At 48.0% G+C, this 26190-nt stretch overlaps 1 protein-coding gene and 2 non-coding genes across 3 annotated transcripts; all 3 read left to right on the top strand.

The window, feature by feature from the left end:
- The first annotated feature begins 2432 nt into the window (after positions 1 to 2432).
- Positions 2433 to 2625, top strand: LOC140208850 (U2 spliceosomal RNA). Its single transcript, XR_011888953.1, has one exon. It is a non-coding gene; the product is annotated as a U2 spliceosomal RNA (small nuclear RNA).
- Positions 2626 to 11244: 8619 nt separating this feature from the next.
- Positions 11245 to 13854, top strand: LOC140207371 (uncharacterized; the record flags this gene model as incomplete). Its single annotated transcript, XM_072275917.1, has 1 exon — positions 11245 to 13854. A coding segment is annotated over one exon (774 nt), but the record flags the coding sequence as incomplete, so codon positions are not given.
- Positions 13855 to 21161: 7307 nt separating this feature from the next.
- Positions 21162 to 21243, top strand: trnas-gcu (transfer RNA serine (anticodon GCU)). The gene has a single exon. It is a non-coding gene; the product is annotated as a tRNA-Ser (tRNA).
- Positions 21244 to 26190: the final 4947 nt, after the last annotated feature.

Raw genomic sequence — 26190 nt, forward strand, 5'->3', positions numbered from 1 at the left:
TTAAGGAAGAGGACGGCTCAGTCGCGTCCTCGCAGACCGACATACTGAGGATCTGCAAGTCCTTCTATGCCGGTCTGTACGAGGAAAAGGCCACAGAATCCACAGCCTCCCGCAACTTCCTGTCGTCTATCACGCAGGTCTTAGACGACGGCAAGCGGGAGAGTCTGGATCGGCCACTGACCCTGGACGAGCTGACAGGCTCCATCCGTTCCTTCGGGTCGGGTAAGACTCCCGGAAGCGACGGCTTACCGGCCGAGTTGTACTCGGCTCTGTGGAACTGGATGGGCCCAGACCTGCTGGAAGTGTACAACGCTATGCTTCTGGCCGGCAGTATGTCTGAGTCCATGAGGAAGGGCATCATCACCCTCATCTACAAGCAGAAGGGGGAAAGGGAGGACATTAGGAATTGGAGACCCATCTCTCTCCTGAATGTGGACTACAAGATCCTGTCCAAGGCTATCGCCAACAGGGTCAAGTCTGCTCTGGGACAGGTGATCCACCCGGACCAAACCTGTGCTGTACCGGGCAGGAAGATCTCAGACAGCCTCGCGCTGCTGAGGGACACCATCGCCTACGTGCAGGACAGGGGGGTGGACGCCTGCCTGGTCAGCTTGGACCAGGAGAAAGCCTTCGACAGGATATCGCACACGTACATGGCGGACGTGCTCTCCAAAATGGGATTTGGGGAGGGAATCCGGAATTGGATCAGACTGCTCTACACAGACATCCGTAGTGCAGTCCAGGTCAACGGGTGGGAAACAGACAGCTTCCCCATCAGGTCTGGAGTCAGGCAGGGCTGCCCCCTCTCCCCTGTCTTGTTTGTCTGCTGCATAGAACCCTTTGTGGAAGCCATCAGGAGGGATGAGGGCATAAGAGGGGTGACGCTGCCAGGCAGTGGAGGGACCCAAGTGAAAACCTCCCTGTACATGGACGACGTCACCGTCTTCTGCTCTGATCCGAGGTCAGTTCGCAGGTTGATTGGCACCTGCGAACAGTTCGAGCTAGCGTCGGGGGCCAGGGTCAACCGCACGAAGAGCGAAGCCATGCTCTTTGGCAACTGGCCCGACCGATCCAGCGTCCCCTTCACCATCAGGTCTGACCACGTGAAGGTGTTGGGGATCTGGTTCGGAGGGGCTGAGGCGTGCAACAAGAACTGGCAGGAGCGGACTGCCAAGGTGAAACAGAAACTGGGACTGTGGGGAGGGCGCTCCCTGTCGATAACGGGCAAGAACCTGGTCATCAGGTGTGAGGTGCTCTCAGGGCTGCTGTACTTGGCGCAGGTCTGGCCCGTCCCCCGCTCCTACAGCTCGGAAATCACCCGGGCTGTCTTCAGATTCGTCTGGGGATCCCAGATGGAGCGGGTGAGACGGACCGCCATGCACAAGTCCCTGGACAACGGGGGCAAGAACGTCCCCAATGTCGCCCTCACCCTGATGGCCAGCTTCGTATGTGGCTGCATCAGGTTGTGTGTAGAGCCCAGGTATGTGGGCACCAAGTACCACTATGTGCCCAGGTTCTACTTGTCGCCCTGGCTGCGAAGGATGGGTCTGGCCCCACTCCCGCACAACGCCCCAGTCAGCTGGTCGTTGCCGGCATACCTATCCCACGTAGCAAAGTTCTTCCAGGAGAACGCCTTTGACCACAAGGCCATCAGGCAGTGGTCGGCACGAAGTGTCCTGCAGGCACTGCAGGAGAAGGACGTGATGGACACAGTGGGGTGGTTCCCTGAGCAGACTGTCCAGTTCATCTGGCAAAATGCCTCATCGCCAGATCTCACCAACAGGCACCAAGACCTCGCCTGGCTGGCGGTGAGAGGGGCCCTCCTAGTCAGAGCCCTCCTGTACGCCCGGAACGTCGTCTCCGCACCCCACTGCCCACGGGAGGACTGCAGTGAGGAGGAGTCTGTGACCCACCTCTTTGCACACTGCCAGTTCGCAAAGAGGGTGTGGAGGAGGATGGACGGGCTAGTGTCACGTTTCATCCCCAGCAGCTGCGTGACAGAGGACTCTCTGATCTACGGGCTGTTCCCGGGGACGCACACGGAGACCAACATCCGGTGCTGCTGGCAGATCATCAACTCGGTGAAAGACGCTATTTGGTCAGCCCGAAACTTGGTGATCTACCAGCACATGGAGATGTCCGTGGGAGAATGCTGCCGACTGGCACACTCTCGGCTGCAGGAGTACGTGCTGAGGGACGCACTGAAACTTGGTGCAGCCACCGCAAGGGCCCGGTGGGGAAGGACCACAGTATAGGTTTCTCCACCCGTGGGAGTGGGAGGGGTCGGTGGGCGGGGAGTATACCCCTCAACAATGAGATGCTAAGCTGAACTACTGGAGTGCCACGTGGGTGGCTATAAACACGGGTATTTTACTGAGTATAATGGAAACGTATGTAAAGGATGAAAAGTTATTGAATGGTTTATTGTATATATTTATTTTTGAATAAAGTATATTTTGAAATAAAAAAAAATCTGTTCTTATCAGTTTAATATCTGATACGTCCCTTATCTGGGGACCATATATTAAATTGATTTTTGGAACAGGGAGATGGAATAGGGGCTTGCTCCGTCCACTCCGCGCATCGACCCGGTATTGCAGTGCCTCCGGGAACGGTGCACCTCCCCTCGGGGAAACTAACAACAAATGAAAAATAGAATCCGGTTGTCTCCATGCTTCCTGTTTCTGCCCCGTACTTTTCGCAGGCTACATTTGTTTTTAATGAGGGGACACAGCAGCTCAAAGGCAACCATGGGAAAATGGCAACAGAAACAGCACGCACACAATTTACAGCAGTCGTGGATAAAGTCAGGTCGGCAGTAAAACACACGCAGACGATTAATAACGAACGTGGGAATAAAGTACACACACACACACATCCAAGGGAAAAGTCAATACGATGCCCGAGCCCCCTCACTGTACAGGCACGGCTCAATGCCATCAGGGACAATCACCAACCCTATTCAATGCACAGCTTACCAACAATTTCCTCCAGCGCTGTTCCACGGTTCTCAGCCTGGAATGAAGCAGAGTGGTCCCTCGGAAATGGCAAAGAGAGCGTCCAGCCCTTTTCATGCAGGAAGGCTGAAGTGCCCGGCCCAGGTAATTCACAGGAACGCTAACGGCTCAGTGCCGGCAGGGTTAAGCTGATTACAAGGCCGGTGGTTAGGTGTGCAGTGATGGGCGAGGAGGGGTCAATCCTTGATTGGCAGGGGGCGTGTCTTCTGACCAGGCGTGGGCAGTGCTGTCACGTGACAGTCAGCACAGTCCACCCCTCGGCAGCCTCGCCACTCGCCAGGCGTTCCCGCAGTGAAAAGGAAAGGAATACATCTTACTCTATTTATAAGGTGAACGCTATATCTGACTATACAGAACTAAAGTAAGACAGACGTGCTCATAAAAATTTGGCAGACAACATAATATACACACAGCGATGATAAATAACGAGAATGAGTGCAATCGCCCAGTTGCCCACCACCCCACCGCCACAAAGCTCCTTCCACAGGGTGTAGAGGTCAGGGTTGGGGATCCATGTCCATGTACAGCTGCCTGCGCGTAAAACGGGGAGGGCTTGTCTCCAGCCCTTGCCTCTGCCCCCACTGCATCTATTCAAGGAGGGTGATACCATCCCGCACGGTCCTCCCGTTAGCTGGTGTCATGAGGGGCAGGATCACTGACTATATCGGGGTGCGCGGTGCTGACCAGGTATCCTGTGAGGGTACCGGTCACCCGGGTGTTTTATGAAAATTACGGTCGCAGGCTCCCTGGCAGATGCCGTTGACCAGCGCCCACTCTCTAACAACCCGGGTGCCCTGACTGACCGTACCCCATTGCGGGCGCCGGTGTAGATCCCACTCCAGGAGGGTGGGGTATCGGACCCTCACAGCGGTCACCACCCGATCCCACAGGGTAGAGCCTACCCGGATCTTCGGCTGCGGCGCCCGTGGGGCGTTGTGGATCAGACAGGCTCCCCGGGGCGCTCGCCTCTTGATCAGAGAGGCTCATGTTGGGGCCCCCCTCATCCCACAGCCGGAGCAGCCCCGCGGCCAGGTGCTCGCAACGTGGATCCAACTGCTCCGGCCAGTCCACCGGTTTACCGTGGTCCGCCAGGCCTCAAATCCCTCTCTCGTCGGTCCAGCCGGGAATCCTACGCTCGGTGCCTGTACTGGCCATTTTGCCCCTGTTCCAGAACACTTTCCCCACGCAGCGCCAGTGAGGAAACAGATTCTGCAGGTCTCAAAGTCAAGGGCTCTGGGCTCACAGTCTGGGTAGTGAAGGATTTTATTTACAGAAGGCAAACGGGGGAAAATGGCAACGGAAGCAACACGCGCACAACTTACAGTAGTCGGATCAGCAATAAATCACATTAAATCGCGTGGGGACAAAGTATACAACCACCCTTGACTTTGTGCAGGCGCGGCTCTTCTGCTTAGGGACAATATCCACACACCCAACCCTATTCAAAGCACAACTCACGGACAGCAGGGTGGTCCCTCGGAGGCAGCACAAAAGAGAAAGGGTCATGCACACGTGGGCTGCTTTATAGGTCTGGAAGGTCCAGCCCAGGTGATTCACAGGGAAGCCAATGGCTCGGTGCCAGCAGGGTTAAACTGATTACAAAGGCCAATTACCCGAGGCCAAGTACAAGGCTAATTAACGAGGCCAATGGTGAGGTGTGCATTGATGGGCGAGGCGGGGTCAAACCTTGATTGGCAGGTGACGTGTTTCCGGCCAGGTAAATGGGCAGAGCCGTCACGTGACGGTCCCGACCCCACCCCCCCCTCAGTCCAGATGCCAACTGCGTTTCATTGGCTTTGTATCTGGAGTCGGCACAATGACAAAGCTGCGTCCGGTCTGATCTAATCACTCAATTCAGACCCAAACAGGAAATGTGCAGGTTTCATTTAAACCCCTCCATGTGTATGAACACTAATTACTATTCACATTCCTCCAGCCTCACTGGACAGGAAACATCAAGTGAGAAACAGCAGGAGGTGGCCATTCAGCCCCTCTAACCATCAACAAGATGACGGCTGCTCTCCCATCTCAGCCACATGTTTCTGCCCGATCCTCATTTCCTCGATCCCTTCGGTCTCCACACATCTGCCGGCCTCTGTTTTATGTGAGGACGATCACTGAGTCTTCACCGGCCTCTGTGGTGGGGATTTACAGACTTTCACCCCCCTCGGAGTGGAGACATTTCCCCTCATCTCAGTCCCGGACAGTCCATCCCCTTTTTCAGAGACTGGGATCCCTGGTTCAGCCAGTAATGATGTTGTGCATTTCAATGTGTTCACCTCTCAGTCCTCGATTCTCTAAATGAAAGGGTTATCACATTTGATCTTTCTTCATATGATGACCCCACCATTCCAGGGATCAGTCTGGTGAATCTTCATTGCACTCTCTATAACAAATACTCTCCAACCTCTTTGTTAATCCTCTATGGAATTAATTTCCATCTTCTGCAGCCCCGTGTTGCCCCAACCACTCACCTCCCACCCCCGTCACTATTTCCACCTTCCCACCTCCCCCTCACCTGGATCCACCTCTCACTCCCCAGCTCTTGCCCCATCCCCACCCCTCACCTCTTTTCTCGGACTATTTCCCGTCCACTCTCAGTCCAGAGGGAGGGTCTCGGCCCGAAATGTTGACGGTCCATTTCCCTCCACAGATGCTGCCCGACCCACTGAGTTCCTCCGGCAGTTTGTTCTTTGGTCTGTATGACCCGTGTTAGTGTGGGGAGCGGGATTTTACACCATATTCCCGGGACAGTCTCAACAAAACACAAATAATTGTCACTTTGCCCGGACCATTGGCCCCGCTTGCAGGGCAACAGTCTGCCGGTGTTTGCCCCCCAATGTGGTGAATCGCCACCACCGTGGGCTCAGACATTTCCACAGATGAGCCCCTCCTGTCCCCACCGGGACAAACATCCTGTCCGCCCCCTCTCTCCCCGTCTTCATCCTCTCCCTCCCCGGGGAACCGGCATCAAACCGACGGGCCGAGCGGTCTCCTCCTACCTCTCAGCGACACATCAGACTCCGGCCGCAGGAGACGCTTCACAAACGCCCCAACTTCCCTCGGAGGGAAATGGAAATAAATCAGAAAGCGGACATTTACTTTGACGGTTGTCCCGCCGTGACGGAAAGTTCGGGAGACGGTGTCAGCGGGGGTAACGCCCCCTCGGCTGGTCCGCCTTCGCTATTGGGTGGAAGCGGTGATTGACATCGCTTCCCACCAATGGCAATAGCGCAGCACGTGAACGCTCTGTTGACAGCGGTGGGGGGAGCTGGTCACGTGATTAGTAGCCCGGCCGTTAAACCGACCAAGCTCGAGCTCACCAGCGCGCGGGGCACAAAAGGCCCCGGATGATCGGTTGAGGTGAGAAGGGGTCTCCGGGTTGGGGGTCTCACCGGGCGGCGTTTTCAACACCGACTTCGGGTAGTTGCTGTGACTCCGGACTCCGTGACCCGCAATCCCGGGACAGTCCTGCTCTCTTCCCTCTCTCTCAGCCCCACCATCCGTACACGGGCCCCGGGGAGCTTCCGGCTGATGAGGGAATGGGAACCGATGGGTCTCTCAGACAGAGCTGAGCTCCAGCTGTCTAAATGCAAGGATCGGGAACTCGGAGAAAGGGAACAAAATCTTTTACATCAGCTGTTGTGAAAATCACCTTTGTTCTGCCTCCAGTCACAAACAAGAGAAAATCTGCAGATGCTGGAAATCCGAGCAACACACACAAATTGCTGGAGGAACTCAGCATTAGTACTCTTTTCCATAGATGCTGCCTGGCCTGCTGAGTTCCTCCAGCATTTTGTGTCTGTTGCTGGTTCTACCTCCTCTTGTTCTGGACTTTCTACCCGTGAGAACATGTTTTGTCCCACTCTCTCTGGGTACATAATGATATCAGACACCTTTGCCCTGGGCAACAAGTAGCTTTCACATCACAAATGTGCCAGACTCCAATGAGACAGACTACTGCCCTTCCCTTCATATTCATTGGCATTGCCATCACTGAGTTCACCACCGTCAGTCACCTGGGGGAGGGTTCAGGGGAAATATTTATGTACAATACAGAAACTGGTGTTACCTGTGTGTATTGTGGTGATGCAAAAGTTGCTGGAGAATTTACAAGTGGGGAGTGATAGTTGGAAATCTGACTTTTTAAAGTGTAATTTAGCAAGTAAACCATATATAAATAATGTGCAAAAGCTCTGGTAAGAAAATCCTCCATTAACCTTTACAGGCCTGCTACATATTCTGTGTGAGAGTGCAGATGAACTGGATCAAACCCAGAGGGGATCAAAGTTCTTATTGACAGTGATTTGCTAACTGTTAAAATTAATACCTCTCTAAATAAAATTCGGTGTGCATATGTTGTTACCGGGTAAAACAAAATGCACAGTATGAGATTTATGTGCACATTGGATATTACTAATAAGAGGAGACATTGGTGGGAAGGTGGGGAGACCTCCAGTGTCCCTGATGCCATGACGTACAAGATGTGCATCCAGCTGCAGCTTGTAACCCTGCAGTTTAAGGAGTTGGAACTTGAAACAGATGAATTCCGGATCATCCAGGAGTTGGAGGAGGTGATAGATATGACATGAAGAGAGGTGAGTTACACCCAAGGTGCAGGACACAGGAAACTGGGTGAGAGTCAGGAAGGAGAATGAGGTTAAATAGCCATCACAGAGTACTATTGTTGCTATCGCGCAACAATGTGCAATGTTTAATTTATAGTAATTTATAATAAATAGTTTGTACATAGGACAGTCAATAGAACATAGAAATTTAGTTGTATCAGCCTGAATTAATCAGTCTGATGGCCTGCTGGGAGATGATGTCCCGGAGCCTGTTGGTCCTTTTGCTGTTGTACCGTTTCCTGGATGATAACAGCAGGAACAGTTTGTGTTTGTGGTGAATTTGGTCCCCAATATCCTTTGGGCCCTTTTTACACCTCTGTCTCTGTTAATGTCCTGAATAGTGGGAAGTTCACATCTACAGATGTGCTGGGCTGTCTGCACCACTCTCTGCAGGTTCCTGCGATTAAGGGAAGTACAGTTCCCATACCAGGCAGTGATGCAGCCAGTCAGGATGCTCTCAATTGTGTGTCCCTGTAGAAAGTTCTTAGGACTTGGGGCCCCATCCCAAACTTCTTCAACTGTGTGAGTTGAAAGAGGTGCTGCTGTGCTCTTTTCACAACACAACCGGTATGTACAGACCATGTGAGATCCTCGGTGATGTTTATGCTGAGGAACTTAAAGTTATTCACCCTCTCAACCCCAGATCCACTGATGTCAATAGGGGTTAGCCTGTCTCCATTCCTCCTGTCGTCCATAATCAGCTCCTTTGTTTTTGTGACAATGAGCGAGAGTTTGTTTTCTTGACACCAGTCAGATGTTGTTCAGACCTCAGACAGAGTCAGCAATCAAATGGTTGAGCATGGTGTGAATGTGCTGAGCTGTGTATATCACAATGCAAGAAGCATCGTAGGAAAGCCAGATGAGCTCAGGACAGGGAATTATGATATTGTAACCATTACTGGGATTTGGTTGCACCCAACAGTCTGAGGGATTTAGAGGAACAAATTTGTAGAGAGATCACAGACTATTCCAAGAAACAAAGGTTGATTCAGTAAGTGATTTTAACTTTCCATATATTGACTGGGACTCCCATACTGTAAAAGAAGTAGATGAGGTACAGTTTGTCAAATGTGCCCTTAATCAGTACATAAAATTCCTGATGTAGAAGTGTGCAATACGCTGTTAGGAAATGATCCAGGGCTGGTGACAGAAATTAGTGATCATAATACCATGAAATTCAAAGTAAGTATAGAAAAAGAGAGCATATAGAAAAAGGCATGAACATCGACTTCTCTAACTTCCGCTAAGGTCCCACCTCCCCCTCGTACCCCATCTGTTACTCATTTTTATGCACACATTCTTTCTCTCACTCTCCTTTTTCTCCCTCTGTCCCTCTTGCCTATCCTCTGGATCTTCCCCCCCCCCCTTGTCTTTCTTCCCAGACCTCCTGTCCCATGATCGTCTCATATCCCCTTTTGCCTATCACCTGTCCAGCTCTTGGCTCTATCCCTCCCCCTCCTGTCTTCTCCTATCATTTTGGATCTCCCCCTCCCCCTCCAACTTTCAAATCCCTTACTCACTCTTCCTTCAGTTAATCCTGACGAAGGGTCTCGGCCTGAAATGTCGACTGCACCTCTTCCTACAGATGCTGCCTGGCCTGCTGTGTTCACCAGCAACTTTGATGTGTGTTGTTGATAGAAAAAGAGAGGTCTGGACCATGGGTTGAGATTCTAAATTGGAGAAAGGTCAATTTTGATGGTGTCAGAAAGGATCTGGACAGGCTGTTTTCTGGCAAAGGAGTACTTGGTAAGAGGGAGGCCTTCAGAAGTGGAATTTTGAATGTGTAGAGTTTGTATGTGCCTGCCAAAATAAAAGTTGAAAGGTAACTGGTGCAGGGAACCTTGGTCTTCAACAGATATTGACGCCCCGGATAATTTGTTCTTCTAAATGCCTCAGACTTTTGGATGCTACCAAGACTCATTAATGACTACAATATCATAATTCCACACCCTCAGCTCATCTGACTTTGTTTTCAGTCATCTTCTGTTGGTTTCTAAAAGCTTCCCAATAGTTTTTGCTCTTTTGTTTGCCCTCTCTTTGTCTTTTATGTTGGCTTTGGCTTCTCATATCAGCCATGGTTGTGTCCTCCTGCGTTTTCAATGCTTTCACTTCTTTGGGATGTATCGATCACTCAGCTCCCGAATTGCTCCCAGAAACTCCAGCCATTGCTGCTCCGTTGTCACTCCTACCTTTTCCCTTCCAAACAAGTTTGTCCAGCTGCTCTGTCATAGAAACACGGAGAAGTTCAGTACAGAAACAGGGTATTTGGCCCATCTGGTCAATGCTGAAAAAACATTTAAGCTGTCTAATGCAACCTCCTGCACTGGGACCATCGCCCTCCATACCCCACCATCCAGGCTCCCATCCAAACTTCTTCTAAATGGTGAAACTGAGGTCATATTCACCACTTCTGCTGGCATCTCATTACACACTCTGATGACCATTTCAGTAAAGAACTTTTCCACATGTCCCCGTTGAATTTTCACCTTCCCCACTTACCCATGACCTCTGGTTGTCATCTCACTCAACCTCAGTGGAAAAAGCTGCTTGCATTTACTCTATGTATACCCTCATAATTTTGTATACTTCTAACAAATCCTCAAAATAATGTATAATTTTCTTGTTTATGTTTAGAGCCTTTTTTAGCTGTATGAAATGATGAGGGGCATTGATCATGTGGATAGCCAGAGGATTCTTTTCCAGGGCTGAAATGGCTAACACAAGAGGACATAGTTTTAAGGTGCTTGGAAATAGATACTGAGGGGATGTCAGGGGTAAGTTTTTTACACAGAGAGTGGTGGGTGCGTGGAATGCACTGCCGGCTATTTGCATGAGAGTGTTTCAGTTACTGTGGGGTCAGGAACCCATGCAGCTCAGTGGGAACAGGGAATAATACCAATGGAGAGAGTCAAACTGAGCCAGGTCACAGATTGGAGATGGCAGAAATGCCCCATTCTTATAGAGAGAGGAAGAGCATCAGAGAGTCTGATGGTCATTCCTGTTACCAGCATTGTGCCCAGTTAGAAGATGATTTCTCTCTCCAACTTGGGTTGAACTTCACTGTAACAGTGTGATGCCAGATCACACCTTGACAACTCAAGTAATCTCATCTGAAATGTTGTCTGACACCCATTGATAGATTTTGTATATCTTTTTACAGGTTAAAAATGACAAGGAATTTGTCGATGGGAATCTTGAACACAACACACCAGTTTTGCTGTCTCTGTCCATGTACTTAAGAAGTGGAGCAAGGGATTCACTCGATCATCCTTCCTGCTCAGACTGTGGGGAGGGATTCACTCAATTACCTGACCGACTGGCATGCCCATCATTTTACACAGGGGGGAACCGATTGATCTGCTCAGACAGTGGGAATGGATTCAGTCGGTCATCTCAACTGAAGGTACATCAGCAAGTTCACACCGGACAAGGCAATTCACACTGGGCAGAGGCTGGTCATCTGCTGAATTTGTGGGGAAGGATTCACACGGTCATCTAATGTAATGACAGATCAGCGAGTTCACACAGGGGAGAAGCCATTCATCTGCTCAGACTGTGGGAAGGGATTCACTTGCTCATCTAAACTGAAGGTACATCAGAGAGTTCACACTGGGGAGAGGCCATTCACCTGCTCAGACTGCAGGAAGGGATTCACTCGGTCAACCGACCTACTGGTACATCAGCGAGTTCACACTGGAGAGAGGCCGTTCACCTGCTCAGACTGCGGGAGGGGATTCACTCGCTCATCCCAACTGAAGGTACATCAGCGAGTTCACACTGGGGAGAGGCCATTCGCCTGTTCAGAGTGTGGGAAGGGATTCACACAGTTAGCTAACCTACAAGAACACCGGTCAGTTCACACTGGGAAGCGGCCGTTCACCTGCGCAGTGTGTGGGAAGCGATTCACTCGTTCATCTGATCTACAGATACACCAGCGAGTTCACACTGGGGAGAAACCATTCACTTGCTCAGTCTGTGGGAAGGGATTCACTTGGTCATCTCTTCTACAGATACACCAGCAAGTTCACACTAGGGTGAGACCATTCACCTGCTCAGACTGTGGGAAGGGATTCACTTGCTCATCCCAACTGAAGGTACATCAGCGAGTTCACACGGGGGAGAGGCCGTTCACCTGTTCAGACTGTGGGAAGGGATTCACTTTGTCATCTCACCTACTGAGACACCAGTCAGTTCACACTGGGGAGAGGCCGTTCACCTGCTCAGTCTGTGGGAAGGAATTCACTCGGTCATCTCAACTACAGAGACACCAGTCAGTTCACACTGGGGAGAGGCCATTCACCTGCTCAGTGTGTGGGAAGGGATTCACTCAGTCATCTCATCTGCAGAGACACCAGCAAGTTCACATCAGGTAGAGGCCGATCACCTTCTCAGATTGTGGGAAGGGATTCACTCGGTCATCTTGCCCACTGACACACCGGTCAATTCACACTAGGGAGAGGCCATTCAACCTGCTCAGACTTTGGAAAGAGATTCTGTCAGCTACATCAACCAAATGTGCATCACTGAGTTCACACTGGGGAGAGGCCGTTCACCTGCTGTGAATGTGGGAAGCGATTCACTCACTTATCTAACTTTATGAAACTTTCGCTTCGGCTAGCAGCTTAATATAGGGGGTGGTAGCCCCCCAGCCCGGCCAAACTTAAGAAATCTCGTTTGGGTGGATGCTGCACGATGTGTCCTCTGTTACAAATCAGTACCCCAAAATAACAAGCAGTACACAATATGTGATTAAATAATTGAGAATTATAATTCTTATTTTGACTATAGGGTTAGTAAAGAAAACAAAAAAAAGAAAAAAGGCCCACTCTCTCCATTTGCGTCTTCTCATCTCTCACCGGCAAAATACAGCGAAAATCTCCCTTCCAGACTCACAAGAAAGAACAACATTTCTGCCATTGGATAACCCCGCGCTCCAAAACCCTATTATGTCTATTCGTAACCTAATCATTGCTGCTACAGAGAAACCATTACCTCAGCAGTGAAACATTGCAGAGAGGCCATTCCATGAGCAGTGAAACCTTACAGCATGTTACACTTGTGACACCCTACCGGGTTCACACTGGGGAGAATGTTTCAATAAGCTGCATGCTGGATATTTGTCCATCACCGTTGCTGAATGCAGTTTCGAGAGTGACTGTCGGTGCTGAACTCTGCAATTATTGCTGCTGCTCACCACACCCAGTCTGCACCCTGGTCACTGGGCATGGGAGGAGTCTCTTCTGCTGCACAATCACCTTTAATGGGACTGGAATGTAATATTCTGGATCTTAGACAAATAAATCAGTTTATTTTAAACACTGTCTCCGGTACTTAGTGAATTTATAACACAATTAGTGTACAGTAGAGAGTCAACTCAGGCCGGCTGGACACTGCCAGTGATTCAGTTCCACGACAGCCCTTTTAAATCCTCCCCTGTTGTTCAACTCTCTCTCCCCCCTTGTGGGATTGGTTCCAAACAGTCACCACTCTGAGGGATTTTTTTGTTTTTTTTATTAAGTGCAATCGTGAACAATAGCCAGATCAGAAATGCTGATCAAGTCAACTAGTTCCCAAAGAGAACTCTGATAGGCCAATTAGAAGGTTCACTGCTGCTCAGCGATAGAATATATTAAAAAAAAATCATATGTACAGGTAAGAAACATTAAAACATAGTAGAAATACTGGAGTCATGATGAAATCTGCTGGAGAGAGACATTTATACACAGGCTGCCCTCCATAATTTAAAGAGATTGAAGGATAAGGTTGCAGGGTGACAGAATGAGGCAGGAGCATTTGGAACTAAAAACTAATCCCTACCGGGAGGAAACAGCACCTGCTCTTTCCGCACTGTTCCCCAGCAGTTTAAGGACTAAGTCCAGCCAGAAGATAACTCACAAGTGCTCTTGAAAGTCAGGTATTAACCCTACTTGCCAACAACCAAGCATTGCCGTCCTGGTCCCCTTCATGATAGCTTAAGAAGCATGTGACTTCCCTCCCAGAGCTGGTAGGTGTTTGTGCACTCGACTCTTGAAGGCTTGCACCCCATCGTCGCAGATGTTTCCAACCACAGCATCTGGAAGGCTGTTCCAAATTCTGATAGTACAGTGAAGGAAGCTTCTATCCGGTGTGTGGGTTCTCGCATCAGGCATAGAAACAGCCTGAGCAGGCATAGACAATCTTGATCGTCTGGTACGCCGTCTCTCATGAGATGAAGGCAGCACGGTGCGAAGGTCTGCAGGGCTGTGGCTGGTGTGCATTTTGTATATTCTGCATTGTGCATTTTCATCTACACCTATAATCCTGGGAGCCTTTCTTTGATGGAATCAAGCTGGCTGAGGACACTCTGTGAGGCATTCACCCATGATACTTCATACCTGGGCTTTGTAAACCGTGGCTCTGCCCTCTTTGTCTAATTCGGATGCTACTTTCCACAGAGCTCCAAGCCTTTGTCCAGCCACGGATGAAATAGTGGAAAGGAGTTTATCCCATACCAACTTGCTGTCAATATTAATACCAAGGATTTTGCAGTTCCCAAAATACAGGTCGGGGTTAGATGGATTCCTCTTCCTAGACATCACCATTGCCTTGCACTCAGTAGGCTCAAAGGTGACATTCCAGTTGTCTGCCCAGGCTTTCATCCTGTCAAGATCCCTATTCAGGCCTGCTGTCACTATATCACTCTGTCCCACTCTAATTGAAGAGGTTTCCCTTGAATTCTCTGCAGATGGAGCAGGGTCAGAAACCAGAGGCAGGTCCGCACAGGGCATAGTTTGGGGCTCTGGACGATGGTCGGGGCAAGAACGTATGATGAGGAGAAGGGAATCAGCAGCGGGGTGGGTCAACGGATGACAGAGTAGCAACATTTGGAAGCTGACTGGCAGAGAAAGTCTTTCGGTTTTCTGACTGATGACACAAACAATACCCGTGGTGATGTGCTCCACTGATTGAGGAACATCTGTTGGTTGGGAATGGTTTTATCTATCGAGGGAGTTGTTCCTGCTTGTATTGATTATCACATAATTGTTAATATTTTGACTGTAAAACTAGATCAGGCTTGAATTTCTGGTGCCTTTATGATGTGATTGAGGGCATTCATGAGTTTGTATTTTAAAGCAAGATTTTGGTGAATGATATATGCCACTTGATTGTACCTTTGTAAGTAATCAGATTGAGTTAAATTGCAACAGGATTGTTTCTGGTTTCTCTAGCGTTTTCTGCACTTACTACTTTGTATCTCAAGTATTTTTGATTTTTTTTCCCCTTTCCTTTCGTTAACCACCTTGTCCTGTATTTCTGAAAGGAACCCCTCTGTTTCTGGGAAGAGGTCTCCAACTCTGTCAGGTGCTCGATGCTTCCTTGTCAACATCTCGTCTGCTCAGATCGTTGGGATGTCTCCCATGGAGGGTCGTACTCATTCCACTGGTTAATGTTTTCTTCCCTAGTGATGATTCATTTTTCTGAGTTGGGCTCTCATTTAAGTTTTCTGGTCTGTATTTCTTACCACGGTTGCAGATACACACATGGAGTGCTGAATCCAGTTCAGTTTTGATGAGAATATATACTTAGAAGTGTTATCTGACTGTTGTGTGATTGCCTTTTTTTTTCCAAGTGTGTTATTTCTCTTCCTCCTTCTGTCCATGGTAGTGTTAATCTAAGTGGGTTTGAGTGTAAGTAGTCTTTTCTAAAGTTCTTATTTATCTTTGTAAATTTTATTGATTGAAATGGGACCAAGATATTTTTATAAAAAAAAGTCAATGTCGGGATTGATGGAAGTGTTTATTACCTTTGTTGTATTTGTTAACTATTGAGCTCTGTTTGGCAGGTTCTTGTTTAAGCCTTCAACTAAATTTTGTCAAAGGTTTTCCTTACTTTGCACTACTTTTTATTGTCTTTGCTTGTTGATATTCCAGATACGTGGGTACCAAGAGTCCCGATGAAGCGTCTTGGCCCGAAATGTTGATTCCCATCCATAGATGCTGCCTCACATGCCGTGCTCTTCCAGCAATTTGTGTGTAGTTCTCATCAGGGGTGATTCAGAAGTTCATAGCCTAAGGTAGAAGGAGATGAGTTATTAACTTCAAACTTTCTGCATAATCACTCAAAGAGTTGACCTGCATGTGCCTGTAAGGAGAGCTGTATAACTCATCTCCTTCTACCTTAGGCCACAAACTTATCAATCACCCCTGCTGTGGACACTTTCTGGAGGTCCAAGATCCGTTTGCTCCACGACCACTGGACTAAGTGTGTAAATGCAGGAGTGGACGATGTTGAAAAAATAAATGTGCTAGGTTCTCTAAAATTGACTCATTCTACTTTTGGCCACAAACTTATCAATCTCATTACAAAGAGGAAGTAGTATTCTAAATGTAAGGTGACAAAACCGTGACTGACAAGAGAAATGAAAGACAACATAAAAAAACAAAGAGAGGACATGGAGCAAAAACTACTAGGAAGCTAGAGGATTCAGAAGCTTTTAAAAACCAGAACGCAACTGAAGTAATTATGAAGGAAAAGATGGAATACATAGGTGAGCTAGCCAGTAATATTAAAGAGGATACCAAATGTTTGTTCAGGTACATATAAACATGTAAAAGAGAGGCGGAAGTGGATATCAGGCCACTGAAAAATGATGCTGGAGAGGGAGTAATGGGGTGGGATGCAAGGTGATGGCAGATCAACTGAATAAGTTGAATAACTGAATAAACTCACTCTTATCCGTCAAAGACCCTGACAAGAATATGGAATTCCCAGATATCAGTGGTCAGAATGCGTAAAGTTACGTTACTCAGGAGAAGGTTCTTGGGAAACAGAGATGGTCTGAAGGTAAATAGATCACCTGGACCAGATGGTGTACACCCCAGGGATCTGAAAGAGGTGGCTGAAGAGATGTGGAGGCATTAGCAATGATCTTTCGAGAATCATTAAGGAAATTATATCCTAAGAAGTTTTTTCCTTCACTAGTCCCCCTCTCCCAGTTTCACCTATCACCTGCCACTTCCTCTACGCTTTTCACCCCCACTCTTCTTCCTCTGACGTCTCATCATTCTTTTCCCCCCAGTCCTGATGAAGGGTCTCAGCCTGAAACGTTGACTGTTTACTATTTCCCATATATGCTGCCTGGCCTCCTAGGTTCCTCCAGCATTTTGTGTATGTGTTGCTTGGATTTCCAGCATCCACAGATTTTCTCCTGTTTTTGATAAAACCAAAAGCGGGGTCATATAATATAACAAGAAATTAATGGGAAGTTAGAGGATTGGAAAGCTTTTACATAACCAACAGGAGACAACTAAAAAAAAAACACAGGAGATACAAGATGAAAAATTAAGGTAAGTGAGCCAATAATATCAAGCATCAAAAGTTGTTCAGATTTATACAGAGTAAAAGAGAGGCAAGAGTTGATATAACGCTGGAAGATGATGCTGGCGAGTTAGTAACAGAGCAAAGGAATAGTGGCCATATGTTATTATAAGTGCTTTGTGTCAATCTTCACTGTGTAAGACACTGGCAGTATAAGACCGTAAGACATAGGAGCAGAATTAGGCCATTCAACCCCATCGAGTCTGCTCCGCCATTCTATCATGGCTGATCCCGGTTCTCACTCAACCCCATACACCTGCCTCCTCGGCATATCCTGTAATGCCCTGACTGATCAGCAAACTATTAGCTTCTGCCTTGAATGTAGCCACAGACTTGGCCCCCACCGCCGTCTGTGTCAGAGAATTCCACAGATTCACTGCTCTCTGACTGAATAAAATCCTCTAAAAGGTCACTCCTCAGTTTTGAGGCTGTGACCTCTGTTATGACTACCCCCACCATATGAAAAGTCCTCTCCTCATCCACCCTATCTAGATCTATCCACATTTGGTGGGTTTCAGTGAGATTTAACTCCCCCACCACCCCCATCTATTCAACATAGGTCAGTGCAGCAGTACGGGCCCAAGGCTGGCAAACGCTCCTCATATCTCAACCGCTTCTTTCACAGAATCATCTTCTTGAATATCCTCCGGACTCTCTCCAATGACAACACACCTTTTCTGAGATCTAGGTCCCCAATATTCTAAATGGAGCCTAAGTGGTGTCTTATAAAGTATCAACATTTTCTCAGGTGAATGGCCTCTCCCCAGTGTGAAATCACTGATGTACCTTCAGTGCAGATGACACAGTAAATCCCTTCCCACAGTCTGAGCAGGTGAACGGCCTCTCCTCAGTGTGAACTCGCTGATGTATCTTCAGTTTACATGATTTAGTGAATCCCTTCCCACAGTCTGAGCAGGTGAACAGCCGATCCCCGGTGTGAACTCGCTGGTGAGCCATTAGGTCAGATAACCGAGTGAAACCTTCCCCAAAAATTCAGCAGATGACCAGCCTCTGCTCAGTGTGAACTGACTGGTGTGTCCACAGGTGGGAAGACCGACTGAATCCCTTCTCACACACAGAACAGGTGAATGGCCTTGTCCCAGTGTGAACTTGCTGATGTACCTTCAGCTGAGATGACCGACTGAACCATTCGCACTGTCTGAGCAGATGAATGGGTTTCCCCTTTGTTGACGTACAGCTGGGATTTTCTTTTATCTACTGTCAGTTTAAAGTGCCACAGTTTTAAAGCCATGAAAACATCTTCTGCCCAGATGAATGGTTGGTCCGCACAGCTGTTAAAATGAATTAAATGAATATTAGTATTATTTAATGTTCTTGTCACAGAGTCATAGAAAAGTACAACACAGAAACAGGCCCTTTGGCCCATCTAGTTTGTGTTGAAGTATTTAAACTGTCTACCCCTGTACCCCTACCATCCAGGTACCTATACGAACCTCTTAAATGTTGAAAATGAGCTCGCATGCACCAGTTGGGCTGTCTGCTCATTCCACACCTGGACGACCGTCTGTGTGAAAAATTTTCCCTTAATGTTTCACCGTTCACCCTTAATCCATGGCATCTGGTTGTAGTCCCACCCAACCTCAGTGGAAAAAGCCAGCTTGCATTTACCCCATCTATAACCCTCATAATTCTGGTATATCTCCATCAAATCTCCCCTCAATCTTCTACATTCCAAGGAATAAAGCCCTGTCCTGTTCAATCATTCCTTATAACCCCAGTCCTCCAGACCTGGCAACATCCTTGCGAATTTTTCCTGAACTCTTTCAACCTCCTTTACATCTTCCTGTGGGTTAGTGACCAAAACTGCACACAACACTCAAAATTAGGCCTCACCAATGTCTTGTACAAAGTCAACATAACATCCATCTCCTGTACTCAGTAATTTGGTTTATGAAGGCCAATGTGCCAAAATCTTTCTTTCCATCCGTATCAAACTGAGTCACCACTTTCAGTGAAATATCGACCTGTATTCTCAGATTCATTTCTTCTACAACACTTCTCAGTGCCCGACCAGTCACTGTGTAAGACCAACCCTGGTGGGTCCCACCAAAGTGCAACACTTCGCACCTGTCTGCATTAAATTCCATTTTCCATTTCTCAACCCACTTTTCCAGCGGGTCCAGATCGCACTGCAAGACATGATAGTCTTCCTCGCTGTCCACTACACCACTGATCTTGATGTCATCTACAACTTTGCTGATCCAGTTAACCACCATATCATCCAGATTACTGATACAGTTGACAAACAACTAGTCACAGGCTTCCAGTCAGAGAGGAAGATCCATCTGCTTCCATACTCTGGTGATGAAGTTTTAAGGGGATTGGGTGACATAAGAAATGATTCTTGGACTCTTGTAAATAACGGGTTAAAATTTAAGTGCGAAATTATGTGTGCTCTGTTCTGGATAGTGTGCACATTTCTGTTTTGTCCTTCACTGAGGAATCTGCTTGCAGCTTGTTTAGATTAACGACTCACAGATGTCTCTTGGGAACATTATGTGGAGTTGAGTTCTCATGAGACACAAATTGAACTAAGTTCCCTCCTATGTCTAACAAAAGAGAATAACTGATAAGGATTGGACAGAACATTCATTTGTAATTAAAACCCTGATTTAGTGGACTCTCTTATCTAAGCCAACGAAAAGGGAGACATATCCGAGACCTATGCCAGTGTCCATGGCTACACACTGAATCTGGAGTAAGTGGGAGGAACTGAAGGAGAAACTGTTGCTGTGAGGACCGGTTCTGTCAGACGGAGGATGGTGATGATGGAGGGGAACTGGCTGGTTCTTTCCTTGAGAAATGTGGAAAGTTTTAGGGCCCTTTTAATAGGGGCACTGGACATCCATAGAGAAAATGAGACGGTCAGGGCCAGGGAATTGAAAGTTAGTGAGTAGATCGAGAGCACGGGAAGGTTTGGGAATGCCGGTGGGAAGGGACTGAAGAATGGGGCATAGGATGGACTGGAGCGATGAGAACACAGGATCAGTGGGGCAGGAGCAGGCAGAGACAATGAGCCTACCCAGACATGCAGACTTGTGAATCGAGTAGGAGGTAGAAGAGAGCAGTTCAGGGCAATGGAACCACGGGTTTTCCACACGGAGTGGAGGTACTCCAGAGTTGGTGATGTCAGTGATAATGTCGGAGACAGTTCTCTGATCGTCCGGAGTCGGGATTATTCAAGGTGTAGGCATGAGGATGTGTCTGAGAGGTACCACCGTGTCTCAGCAAGGTGGAGGTCAGTCCGCCACTCTACAACAGCAGCACCCTGTCTGCGGGATTGTTGGTAAGGTTTGGACTGGTGCTGAGAGATTGGAGGTGCAGTGTATTCAGAGGGGGTAAAGTTCGAGGAGAAGTGAGTATTCCTGATGTTGAGGCGGTTGATGTCTCGTTGGCAATTAGTGATGAAGATATCCCAGAGCAGGGAGAGAACCAGGAAGAGGAGGGGGGTTGGAGACAGGAGAATGTACTGTCAGTGCTGGGTGATGAATTCTTGCCGATAAGGCGGGCTCGGAGACGGAGGTAAATGTGAAATAAACTTCACCTTCCCAGCAGCAGCTCCTCCTGAGCGTCTGAGAAGCTCCAACCAATTGTTTATGAAAGTGTCTGCAGAAATACACACGGAATAGACACATAATATTATATGTTGCATACAACGAATACGAGGCGTTACGTTTTCCCCGAGGGTGTAGTACTCCCATTAATCCCCACGCGGAATTGAGACAACCATGCTGCAGAGAGTGAGAGACAGAATGGAACCGAATCCGCCAGTTTGTCAAAACGACCGCGGCAGGACTCGAACCTGCAACAAAGCTATTGAAATCTTATTTAATTCAACATAAATTTATCTCATTTTACAACTCAAAACATTCACAGTTTCTCCGAGTTACAGAGCACGGAATCGATACTGATGCCACGCGTCCATAGCGTCTAAAGTGCATAAAGTAACTAATTCCGTGTTTCCTGTGGTATGAACAAATCTCTCTAAACTGTCTTTATCCACCTCCATGAATTCTGGTAAGCACAGCGAGCAAAGTAAATCGGCATAGAATCTGAACACACATGTGTGGACCTTAAGCAGAAGTTTTAAATGCTGTGAAAAAATTCAGAACTTCGGAACACAACAGAGGGAAGAGCAGACGAGGTGGCCGAGAGGTGAAGGCGATGGACTGCTAATCCATTGTGCTCTGCACGCGTGGGTTCGAATCCCATCCTCGTCGCGACATGTGAAACGGGGGACCACCTTTGAAACTGTCACTTTAAAACATACAAGCCTCCAAATTTTGTCACAGGGACGCCAGACAATTCGTTATGTGAGTCATGAAAAGCAATATTCATCATTAATTTATCACTAAATTTGGCCTCAATACCACAAGATATAGGAACAAAATTAGGCTATTCGGCTGACCGATCTCCGCCATTCGATCACGGCTGACGCCTCACCTTCAGTTTTGTGAACAGTTTTGAGTCCCTCATCTTTAGAAATATGTGCTGGCATTGGAGAGAGTCTAGAGGACGTTCACAAGGATAATTGATGGCTCTGGGGCTCTACTAGCTGGAATTCAGAAGGATGAGAAGGGGATCTCATTGAAGCTATTTGAACGTTGAAAGGACTAGCCGGAGTAGATGTGGAAATGGTGATTACCATGGTGGGAGAGTCTAGAACGAGAGAGCACAGAGTCAGGATAGAAGTGCGCCTTTTCAAAAAAAGATTTCTTTGGCCAAAGGGTGGCAAATTTGTGGAATTTATTGCCACATCCAGTTGTGGAGGCCATGTCGTTGGGCGTATTTAAGGCAGAGATTGGTAGGTTTTTGATTGGAGATGGCACCAAAGTTACGGGGAGAGGGCTAGGAACTGGAGTTCATGAGGAGTTAAAAAAAAGGATCAGCCGTGATTGAATGGCGAAGCAGACTGGATGGGCCAGACGGCCTAATTCTGCTCCTATGTCTTATGGCCTCATGGTCATACACATCATTCCTCTCAACTCCATTCGCCTGCCTTCTCCTCGTCACATTTGACATCCTTACTACCTGTCCACCTCCTCCAACGCCGCTTTAAATATACCCAGTTACTTGCCTTTTACGGCTATCTGTGGCAATAAATTCCACAAATCCATAACTTTCTGTCTACAGGAATTGCTTCTCGTCCTTTTCTAAAGGGACGTCATTATCTGAGGTTGTGCCCGCTGGCCTTCGACTCTAGCACTACATGACAATCCTCTCCATGGTCTGACCGCAGACCTCTGTCGAACACCACCCTGCCCATATCTCACCCGTCAGACCCTGAAGCCGTTCTCATACCACCCCACCATCACTGAAGCTGCATCTCCGCTCCCGCACTGGCTTGAGCAGCAACACAAGACCAGGGTACCTAATCTTGATCCTGTGGGCCCATAACTGCACGTCAGCCGCTCCCGCAGCCCCCATCTGACCCCTCACGCTCAGCAGACGCCCATTGCTCAACGACCACAGAACCCCACCAGAAACATCCACATGAGTAGCAACTCAGAGCACACCCCCACACTCACTCATCTAACTGACCGCACACCGCTCCCTCGGGTCCGATATCTGTGAATCCACACACTCACTCATCTAACCGACCGCACACCGCTCCCTCGGGCTCCGGTATCTGTGAATCCACACACTCACTCATCTAACTGACCGCACACCGCCCCCTCGGGCTCCGGTATCTGTGAATCCACACACTCACTCATCACACTCACTCATCTAACTGACCGCACACCACCCCCTCGGGCTCCGGTATCTGTGAATCCACACACTCACTCATCTAACTGACCGCACACCGCTCCCTCGGGTCCGATATCTGTGAATCCACACACTCACTCCCCACTCTCACTCATCTAACTGACCGCACACCGCTCCCTCGGGTCCGATATCAGTGAATCCCCGGGAGGATGCCTTTCGGCATTTTGACCCGGTGCTGCTTCGCGCGTCATTCTGCAGTTTCCCGTGGGCAGTGAAAGTCTACGTTGATTGTATCAGTACAAGCCAGGTTTAACAAAGCGATAAGGGCGAGATTCATCTGATTCCGAACGGGGAAAGGGAGGAAAGAGGGAGGGCCATTCTTTGGGAAATCAGTTTCGCTGGCCACCACAGAAATAACCCAGTGAACGCTCTAGAAAGAGGTCACTCGCCCTATCTAATATAAGGTTCAGACTTTGTATATCACTGTTAGGGCTGCACTTTGAGTGTTGTGAGCAGATCTGCGCTCCTTCGCTTAGAAAGGATTTGCCGAAACTAGAGAGGGCTCAATCCTGGTTTACGAAAATGATTCCAGGCATTAATGGCTCGTCATATGAAGAGGGTCTGTTGGCTCTGGCCCGGTGTTCACCGGAATTCAGAAACATGAGCTGTGACGTCGTTGGAACATACCGAACGGTGAAAGGTCTTGACAGAATGGATGTGGGGTGGATACTTTCTAAGAATGGATGTGGGGTGGATAATTTCTATGATTGGATATGGGGTGGATAATTTCTATGAATGAATGTGGGGTGGATAATATCTATGAATGGATGTGGGGTAGATAATTTCTATGAAATGATGTGGGGTGGATAATTTCTATGAATGGAATTGGGATGGATAATTTCTATGACGAGAGAGGCTAGGACCAGACGACGCTGCCCCAGGGTAGAGGGGCGTCTTTGTAGAACGGCGAACAGAATTAATTTCGTTAGCCAGAGAGTGGTGAATCTCTGTAGTTCTTTGCCACGGGCACCTGCGGAGACCAAGTCTTTATGTATATTTAAGAGGGAAAGTGACAGACTTTTCATTGTGCTGGTTAGGGAGAGAGAAAGCGGGACACTGGGGCTGAAAGGAAAATTGGATCAGCCATGATAAAATGGTGGAGCAGACTCGATGGGCGACCTGGATTGATTCTGCTCCTACTCCTGATGGCCTTATGGTCTTACCTTCTTTGTGCTCAGTATTATTGGAGCCGTCTCGTTAACTTTGAGATCGATATCTACACATAAATTGCCCGTCATCTGTGTATGCAGTTACCTTTGAAGACTCCTGGTGAACCCATTTCCATCACAGGATCAGACAGCGCCATCCAATGCACAAACACTTCTTGATTGTAAACCACAGCGTATGTAGCCCAGCTGGTATCCCGGTAAATCTTCTTTTCACCCACTTTCACGTTTCCACCGTTTTCCTAAACACAACATCTCAAGTGTGGTCTAACCTTTGCGTTATAGATCTGCAAACATTTTCTCACCACGTTTGAGCTCGGTTCCCGACAATGAAGGCCAGCACGCCTTCCTAATAAAGCTCCCAACTTGTTCACAGTTCAGAGTACATTTATCATCAAAGTGTGTACACAGTACACAGCCTGATCCGAGATTGCTCGTCGATGTAGGTCTGTGCGTGTTATAGCGTGCCTCAATAATATTACCAAGTTTTTCAGGGAGGTTAGCAGGAAAGCTGATGAAGGCTTTTGCCCGGTTAACTTAGCAAAAACTTTGTCAATATCCGGCATGAGAGGTTGGTCCGGTGTGTTCAGTCATTTGGCACTGTGGATGAAGTAGTAAATTGGATTCAACATTGGTTTACAGCAGGGTTTCACTTCCTGGTGTCAACGGACACCTCGGTTAATAGTCGGGCTCCATGGCATAAACCATTTGAAACCCTTGTCTTACAGGCAGAATCCAGGGATTCTGGTAGATGGTGGTCTCTCTAACTGGAGGCTTGTAGTTACTGGTGTAAAGCAGGTGTTGCTCTGGGTCCATTGTTGTTTGTCATATATATCAACGATCTGAGTGATAATCTGATAAATTGAATCTGCAGATTTGCGAATGATACCAATATTGGATGAGAAGTTGACAGCAGGAGTTGCTAATGGTCTTGAATACAGGTAAGCATGTGGTGTATCGCTTTGGGAGGGCAAACCGTGGCAGGACTTACACTGTAAAAGACAGGGCAGTCTGTACTGCGGTATAACAGGGGGACCTGGTAAGACCGGTTCATAATTCCTAGAAAGCGGCTTCACAGGCAGATCGGGTCGGAAGGAGAACTATTGGTGCATTGGCTTTCAGACATCAGAGTGATGTGTACAGGAGTTGTGATGCTCTGTAGAGGTTGTATAAGATGTGGTAATGCCTGATAGGGAGCATTGTATGTGTTCTGGTCGCCTACTTGCATGAGCGATACCAATTATTTTGACAGAGTGCAGAGAGAAATTGCGAGGATGATGTTGGGACTTGAGGGCCGCTGTTAGAGGAAAAGATCGAGTAGGTTAGGAATAGGTTCCGGTTCCCCCAAGCGTTGGAGTCAGCGGGAACTTTTGTAAAGAGATGTACAAATTTGTGAAGGGCAGAGATAGGGCAAACACAAACAGGCGTTTTACACTGAGGTTTGACTAGAGTAGACGAGAGCTCATAAGTTACGGGTGAAAAGTGAAATATTTCAGGGCAATATGCGGTGGAACATCTTCTCAAGGCAGTGAGACTGTGGAACGAGCTTCCAACGGAAATGGTGGATGCGGGACCGATTTCAACATTAAAGAGCAATGGGATAGTTATGGACGGTGTGGTCCGGATGCAATGCCCATGGGACTAGGGAGAGTGTAAGTTCGGCACTGCCGGATGAGCAGAAGGGCCTGTTTCAGTACCGTACTGCTCTATGATTCTCTGCTCTGTGACTCTGCTACCAAATGCAACTGCGGCATGATCTCCAGCGGGGGGAAATGTACCTCCATCAGCCTGGATGTGGCGTGGCATCAATATGGGACCACTTCCCATTCCTCTCATAGTCTGTTGTAGGCAGAAATATATACCGCGCTTTGTGTGCAAATCTAGCCAGTGAGTTAAGCAATAAGTTGCCAAAACAACATAGTATATTCTAAAAATCAATTTGGAATTAACTTCTGAATTTCGCGGCACTTGATTTGGCCCTGTGTAAGCACAGAAACCCCTGTGAATGAACCTATAAGCAACAGGCACGATGCTGGCGGAACTTTTAATGTCAGGCAGCATCTGCGGACGAATATGGACAGTTGTTTTTTGTGGGCGAGACAGCTTATGTTGACCCTTCATAGAATCCAGATCCTCAACACAATTAACCATTTTATTCTCATGCGCACAGAAAAAGGTTCGAGAATTAATGCCAGAATGCTCCCTGATATACCATTAATCTCCTTTCCCTGACAC

Source organism: Mobula birostris, chromosome 13 (genome assembly GCF_030028105.1).
Source record: "Mobula birostris isolate sMobBir1 chromosome 13, sMobBir1.hap1, whole genome shotgun sequence".
Lineage (NCBI taxonomy): Eukaryota > Metazoa > Chordata > Chondrichthyes > Myliobatiformes > Myliobatidae > Mobula > Mobula birostris.